Genomic DNA, 7,044 nt, shown 5'->3' on the forward strand with positions numbered 1-7,044 from the left:
AGATAAAACCACATACCTGCATCCAAAAGGAAATAAAATATTTGGGAATTTGGGAAGAACTCATTCTGATTGGCTTGGCCTGGCTCCCCTGTGGCTGCGCACTTGCCCTCCCAGTCCCATCCATTGCTGCACCCCTGCTCTCCCAGTCCCCACCCATGGCTGCGCCCCTGCCCAGTCCTGTGAAATCCATAGATTGGTGCCTAATGAATTTAATTCAATTGACTGATTTCCTTATATGAAATGTAACTCTGAAAAATCTTTCATTGTTGCTTGCGGCGTTTACATTTTGGTTCAGTATAGTTAACGAACTCTGCATTCTATACGGGTATGCCAATGGCCTGCTGCGATGCCCACTATATAGCGCTTTTCAGATCTATTCATATATTTAGCTACGGCAGATAGCTAGATCGGTGATGAGATGACCATTCAGTATGTAAACTAGCGGGCTTGGCCACCAATTAAATGGCTGGTCTTACCTTATCCTTGATCAGCATTTTGACTGTCGCATAAAATACGCTTTAAATCGATGTAAAAAAGACCTAATCCTGTCAAATTGAGCAAACCAGATTGTTCAATCTTTTTGATTCAACTTTATTTCCTGTGTAAGTCACTATTCTGTCCGTCCATCGTGTTTTGTGAGACGCTTTACAGACTACTTTATGGGGAAAAGATGTGACTATTACCATTTTTACTTTTAAAACCCCTAAAAATTCAAGGATGTTTTCAGACCAGGAAATACCAAAAGTGATGATGTTGGTAGGTTTTTAGGTCTATAATTATCGCTCCTTGACCTCTCACGGGTGTTCAGAATTAAGATGATTAGGATCAATTGGTCCATAAATATTTCTAGTTTGTAGGCACTTCTAGATCATTCAGTCATGTCACTCCTTTGGCAATGTGCAATTGTTTTGGCTGTCGTAGCAGCAAGCGCTGCCAATGAAGGTACGTCTAATAATGAACGCATAATATGATTATTGTAGCGCTGATACCATGTTAACTTGAATAGGCTACTTATCTCATGCTGACCGCCTAACAGACTAGCCAAATTGTGGTGTTGGCTCTTGAGATGTGAATGATGACATTATCAAATTTATATTTTTAGATTTGAATGTGGATTGTGAGAAACACTCCATTAAAGTGACATGGAAGGTCAGTCCAGAGTTGGTTGAACATGCTGCCCGTCTTTTCCTTGGACACTGTGTTCCGTCCACATTTTCTGTTCTTCCCACGGGAGAAGGGATGGCGACATTCCACTACAACCTCAATGGCTGTGCCATCAAGAAACGGGTAATGTCTAACTCTTGACCCAATGTATGCCATTTTGGATCCTGCGACGACTAATGCTTCTCCTTCTATTCCCCAGGTGACTGGCAAAAAACACATCTATTCAACCAGCCTGACTTACAGACCTAACCGAAAGCCCAAACCTGCTGCTATTAGTCACCATATTAAGTGTGTTTACATAAGGTAACCATCTATGCCAGGGGTACTCAACTCTTACCCTAAGAGGTCTGGCGCCTGCTGTCTTTCGGTTCTACTTTATCATTAATTGCACACACCTGGTGTCCCAGGTCTAAATCAGTCCCTAATTAGAGGGGAATGATTATTATTTTTTAAATGCAGTGGAACTGAGTTTAGTTTTAGGGCTCTATTGGGTGTAGTGTACTCTAGCTATGGTGTTGGAATCAAATCTTCCTAAGCCTTTGCCACCTTCATTATTAAACTAAACATTCCCCCTTGTATGTAGACCTGAGGGATGGATTCCCCCATTCCTTATCCCTGCCTATGGTAGTGCTGAGGGTCATGGAGGATTGGTTTTCCACATGGCACTCCTCAATGGTGAGTGACTCATACAACATCAATTATTGTAAGAATATGTTCAGGCTACTTACCTGGTAAAGAAATTCCTAGCAGAGGACACTGCCCGACGCTAGTTGAAACCTGTGGCTGTACAGTACGTATGAGCATTGCGCCCCTTCCCCTCTGTTGCATGTAGAAGACCTTACTGGTCTGGCTAAGAGCAGCCTGTTTCCCCTGGGCTCTTTCATCCCCATCTGGGCAGCAGTGGATCAGAAGGACCATCAGCCCTTGCTGCTGCTCTTGGAGGAGTGTGTGGCGGCCACAACACCAGAACTGCAGTCTGCGAGCCTGGTGTACCCCATCATCACCAACAAGGGGTTTGTACCAGACCTGGCTATGGCCATGTAGGGTGCACGTTTTGGTTTTTGACTGCCTAGCGCTAAACGGCCTACTCAAATGTTGAAAAGTATTGAATACATTTTAAAGTTAGCTTATTTGCTGGATGGAAGTTCTGTTTGTCTGCTCATTTGCACAATGCATTTTCAGTTGCCTTGCAGATGGGAAGACTGGGAACTCCAGGTTCCTGCCTAGGTACCACCCGTCTGCTATTCTGCTTTACCTGCAGTCCTTCAAGTTTGCCTTAGGCGAGGAAGTGAGTGGACCACAAGTTCTCGGTATGACTGGGTTGGTTTTCATACTGTAGCTCTTGACTGTTCTCTTATTTCACCCCAGGTGTATATTCATTGTAAGCTTGTTGCATGGGACCCTGAGGTTTTTGATATAGAAAAGAAGGCCTGCCACTACATTAAAGAGACTGGAGAGTAAGTATTGGTCACATAACTACCATAATGACATTAGTGCCAATGCAACAGCAACTTTTTTTATTCATAGATGGGAGCTGCTGGACGACCCGTCTCAAAGTGACCTCTGCAAGTGCTGTGACTCGAGTTGCAAGCCTCGGTTGAAGAGGGGTGTGGATTCAGGTATTTTGAGGCACTTCATTTCAAGCCTGACTAAACTGTAGTTCCATATTCATTTGAGCTGATGGGTTCTGATGGGACTGCAGCTTGAAGTAACTTATATATATTTTTCTCAGAACCCCAGGGCCTGGTTCAAAACTCTGTTCTTGGACCGCTCACAATAGTGGAAAACTCTGAAACCCGGATCCCCAGTGAATTTGTAAAATATCCTACTGTAGAACAAGGTTGGTGATTTTGGCATTGAAGACTATAGTTTACACTTGGCTTTTAATTGTATCAGCTTTGATGCCAAATGAACTTGAACCTGTAACCTACTCATCTGTCATTGTGTTCTGTATTCAGTTGACTGGTTGGTGTAATGGTCTGGAACACTTTGCTTGTCAGGTGTGTGTGTGCTGGTTATTTTACTGTAACATCCCCCAACGGCAATGAGATGCATGTTACTAACACTTCTTCAACCTGTTCCAGGGATGGCTGTCTTTTCTGTCTCTACAGCCATCTAATTGTAGGTGGCCTGAAGGGTGCATCACTTTCCACTATCCCCAGTATGGATATGAAGTCCTTTGACTTGAGCATGTTTCAATAAAATGAGTACTTTACAATGGTGTTTGTTTCTAATGGTTGTCAAAATGCTATGATCCTGATGAGATGTACCCTAAATCCAGTAGTGCGGTGCCGGTATCTACACAAAATAGCCAAGATGTGACCATCTGGTTGTAAGAAGATCTCAATGAGAGTGCTCAGTGTTCTGGACTTCCCAGTGTCCTGATTACTCTTGAACTGTAACACTTTCTTATTTTGGCATAATTAGTTTGCATGAACACCTGCTGTGGCTATCATTAGCAATGGTAACGCTATTTGAAAGATTGTCATAAGTGAACCTGGTTATTGTTGGCTATACTTTTCAGCAGTAGCCCACCCCAAGATCAAATTGACAAGCCAAGTTTAGAGATTGTAGGTGGCTGTGATAGGAGGAAACTGAGGCTGGATCAACAGCATTGTACATAGTTACTCCACAATACTAACCAAAATTACAGAGTGAAGAGAAGGAAATCTGTACAGAATATAATATTCCAAAACATGCATCCTGTTTGCAATAAGGTACTAAAGTAAAACTGCACAAAATTAGGTCAGAAGTAACTTTGTCCTGAATACAAAGCATTACAGTATGTTTGAGGGAAATCAAACACAACGCATGACTGAGTACCACTCTTCATACTTTCCAAGCATGGTGGTGGCTGCATCATGTTATGGGTATGCGTGTCATCGGCAAGGACTGAAGTATTTTAAGATCAAAATAAATGGAATAGAGCTAAGCACAGGCAAAATCCTAAAGGAAAACCTGGTTCAGTCTGCTGTCCAACAGACACTTGGAGACAAACTCACCATTCAGCAGGACAATAACCTAAAACACAAGGCCAAATATACACTACTGTTGATCAATAACCAATTTGACAGAGCTTGAAGAATTCTGTAGAGAATAATGGGCAATATTGCACAATCGAGGTGTGGAAAGCTCTGAGACTTACCCAGAAAGACTCACTGCTGTAATCTCTGCCAAAGGTGCTTGTACAAAGTATTGACTCAAGGTATGTAATTGAGATATACCATTTCAATACATTTGCAAACATTTTCTATAAACATGTTTTTACTTGTCATTATGGGGTATGTGTAGATGGGTGATTTAAATATTTATTTAAACATTTTATTCAGGCTGTAACACAAAATGTGGAATGAGTCAAAGGTACGAATACTTTCTGAAGGCACTGTAAGACTAAACTGTTGAGCTAGCTAACACACACGTAGAAAACACATTTTACCTAACTAATTTAGCTTGCATCACATTTAGTATTCAATCAGTTAATTAGACTAACTGGATACAGGACATTAATGCACAAAATGAAACTATATTCAACTTTGCTTATATGCTGCTCGCTCCTGCAGAATTTTGTACTTCCTATTCCTCCCTCACTTTTTTCCCCAAAACGTGTTTATTTTGCCTATCAAGTGACATGTCTACTTGCCTGCTCTCCGTTTGGTATTCCCGCCTCTTCTTTTTCATTGGTTGCCTGATGCAACCAATCATAATCCTTTCCGCTCTGAGAACGATTGAGTAGGTGAAACTCCTATGAGTGTTATGCTCATATAATGTAGGGTACAGTATGTGTTGGCTTCATCCACTCTGCAAAGGTGTTTTTTTTCCCAAGCTTTTAAGAGGACAGCAATAGACCCTCAATTATGATATCAGTGTGCTGAAATGCATTGGGATTTATATTTTAATAACAGCCAAATGTAATCATGTAGCGTCAGTGTCATAGGTCTACAGAACATGAACTTTAAACCTGTCGTAGAGTCAGAGAACATACATGGCTTGTGGCCCTGGGAGAATAAATTATTTTTTACCAAATGTTGCTTAAAATTTGAGACTTTGCTTTTGTCGTTATCGATGCAAAAAAAACTATGTGGGGGTAAAATAGAGAGAAAAAGGGAAACCTTCAACAGTAATGGCAATGTTGTCATAGTTTCCCTGTTGCACTTATGTAACTGTATATCTGTTTACACTTTATTCAAATGAATCATTTTCACGTATGCACTGGCCAAGATGTTTAAATGAGAGATGTCACCTGGTGGCAACAAATGTTGGCAACAAATGGAACCACAGGAAAAACACCTTAGAAATAATATTCAATTGTCCACATGATAGAGCCATATAAGAGTTATAAGGTAACATGAGTAAAATTACATCAGTTATCATTCAGCTGATGCAATCCTGTCAAAAGGGACATATTACAGTATGCGACCACGACATTATTTATATATATATATTATATATATATATATATATATATATATATATATATATATATATATATATATATATATATATATATATATAATATATATATATATATATTATATATATTATATAATATATATATATATATATATATGACGGGCTTGATCACCCCTCATCAGTTGTATGTGTGGTCCAGGGGTATGGGTGGTCCAGGGGTATGGTGGTCTGTTACCGCTTCACCAGATCCCGGAACTATCTGGCCTTCTCAGTTAGTTCATATCCTGGACCTTCTCATCTACTGAGGTGGACACCACCTTCCCATCCACCATCTCCTCCACGATCACCCTCACCCGCTTCTGCATGTGTGGATTATACTCTGTGGAAAGAGCCACCAACAGGAATTCATTCATTCATTCATTGTGTGTATTATGGGGAACAACACATGACTCTTTCATTGATTCATTCATTTGATTAATTATTCTCTGCTTGCTCACCTTCCACCACTTCCTGGATTTGTTGTACTTCCTGGACCTTCTCGACCACGATCACCTTCCTGACCTCCTGTCTGGTCTCCACATGCCTACTGGTAGACACAGGCGAAGAACACTTGCGGTCAGCTAAACTCACCAACACACATCTTGATCTACTAGTTTGCAATCAGTGGTGTAACTTAAGTCGTTTTTGGGGGGTATCTGTACTTTGTTATTTACATATTTGACTACTTTTACTTTTACTTCACTACATTGCTTAAGAAAATATTGTACCTTTCTCGACACCCAAAAGTGCTTGTTACATTTTGCATACTTAGTACAATTCACAAACTTATCAACCAAACATTCCTGGTCATCCCTACTGCCTCTGATCTGGCGGACTCCCTAAACCGACATGCTTGGTTTGTTAGTTATGTCTGAGTGTTTGAGTGTGCACCGGCTTTCCGTAAATAAAAAAAACAAGAAATGGTGCCATCTGGTTTGCATAATATAAGGAATTTCAAGTGATTTCTACTTTTATTTTTGATACTTAAATATATTTTAAACCAAATACTTTTACTCAATTAGAATTTTACTGGATGACTTTTACTTTTATTTGAGTAATTTTCTGTTCAGGTATTTTAACTTTATTCAAGTATGACAGTTGGGTACATTTTCCACCACTGTTTGCAATGAGGTGCCAATAAACAGCTGTCATCCCCCCATCCCTTCTCCCTCCTTCTTTCCTGCCCTCCATTATCCCCTCTCACCTGAGTCCCTCTCCATCCAGCAGCCTCCTGTACTCAGCATATCTCCATCTCCAGCCTCATCTTGATGTCCAGGAGGATCTGGTACTCAGAGGCCTGCTGCTGGATGCTGACGCTGAGCTGCTGCAGCTCCTCCTCCTCCATGCTGTTGATACAAACTGCAGCTGTCTCATCTGGGAGCCGTTGCGGCCGTTTATATCAACGACGCTCTGCTCCAGGTACCCCTTCTA

The 7,044-nt window shown here is 40.9% G+C and overlaps 2 protein-coding genes across 2 annotated transcripts; one reads left to right on the forward strand and one right to left on the reverse strand.

Moving 5' to 3' along the window:
- The first annotated feature begins 803 nt into the window (after nt 1-803).
- Nucleotides 804-3,382, forward strand: LOC116365209 (uncharacterized). The gene is made up of 11 exons (XM_031817928.1): nt 804-942; nt 1,103-1,287; nt 1,364-1,467; nt 1,748-1,839; nt 1,997-2,177; nt 2,347-2,452; nt 2,533-2,621; nt 2,692-2,783; nt 2,897-3,004; nt 3,123-3,164; nt 3,249-3,382. Exons 1-10 carry the CDS (start codon nt 879-881, stop codon nt 3,137-3,139), a joined length of 1,038 nt encoding a protein of 345 aa, XP_031673788.1. The 5' UTR covers nt 804-878; the 3' UTR covers nt 3,140-3,164; nt 3,249-3,382.
- Nucleotides 3,383-5,831: 2,449 nt separating this feature from the next.
- On the reverse strand, nt 5,832-6,958 carry LOC116365206 (keratin, type I cytoskeletal 47 kDa-like). Its single transcript, XM_031817925.1, has 4 exons — nt 6,903-6,958; nt 6,818-6,865; nt 6,072-6,160; nt 5,832-5,953 (listed from the first exon to the last, which is right to left on the reverse strand). The coding sequence occupies exons 1-4, from the start codon at nt 6,956-6,958 to the stop codon at nt 5,847-5,849; spliced, it is 300 nt and encodes a 99-aa protein (XP_031673785.1). The 3' UTR covers nt 5,832-5,846.
- Between the last annotated feature and the right edge of the window lie 86 nt (nt 6,959-7,044).

This window comes from Oncorhynchus kisutch, unplaced genomic scaffold (assembly GCF_002021735.2).
Source record: "Oncorhynchus kisutch isolate 150728-3 unplaced genomic scaffold, Okis_V2 scaffold1201, whole genome shotgun sequence".
Taxonomy (NCBI): Eukaryota; Metazoa; Chordata; class Actinopteri; order Salmoniformes; family Salmonidae; genus Oncorhynchus; species Oncorhynchus kisutch.

What these genes read in the sequence shown, in the direction of transcription:
- LOC116365209 (XM_031817928.1), top strand. Translation starts at nt 879, where the DNA reads ATGTCACTCCTTTGGCAATGTGCAATTGTTTTGGCTGTCGTAGCAGCA. An exon ending in AGCAAGCGCTGCCAATGAAG is followed by an intron (nt 943 to 1,102) that starts GTACGTCTAATA and finishes TTATATTTTTAG; the next exon opens with ATTTGAATGTGGATTGTGAG. An exon ending in TACATTAAAGAGACTGGAGA is followed by an intron (nt 2,622 to 2,691) that starts GTAAGTATTGGT and finishes TTTTATTCATAG; the next exon opens with ATGGGAGCTGCTGGACGACC.
- LOC116365206 (XM_031817925.1), bottom strand. Translation starts at nt 6,958, where the DNA reads ATGGAGGAGGAGGAGCTGCAGCAGCTCAGCGTCAGCATCCAGCAGCAG. An exon ending in ATCCAGCAGCAGGCCTCTGA is followed by an intron (nt 6,866 to 6,902) that starts GTACCAGATCCT and finishes ATGAGGCTGGAG; the next exon opens with ATGGAGATATGCTGAGTACA. An exon ending in CTGGATGGAGAGGGACTCAG is followed by an intron (nt 6,161 to 6,817) that starts GTGAGAGGGGAT and finishes TGTGTCTACCAG; the next exon opens with TAGGCATGTGGAGACCAGAC.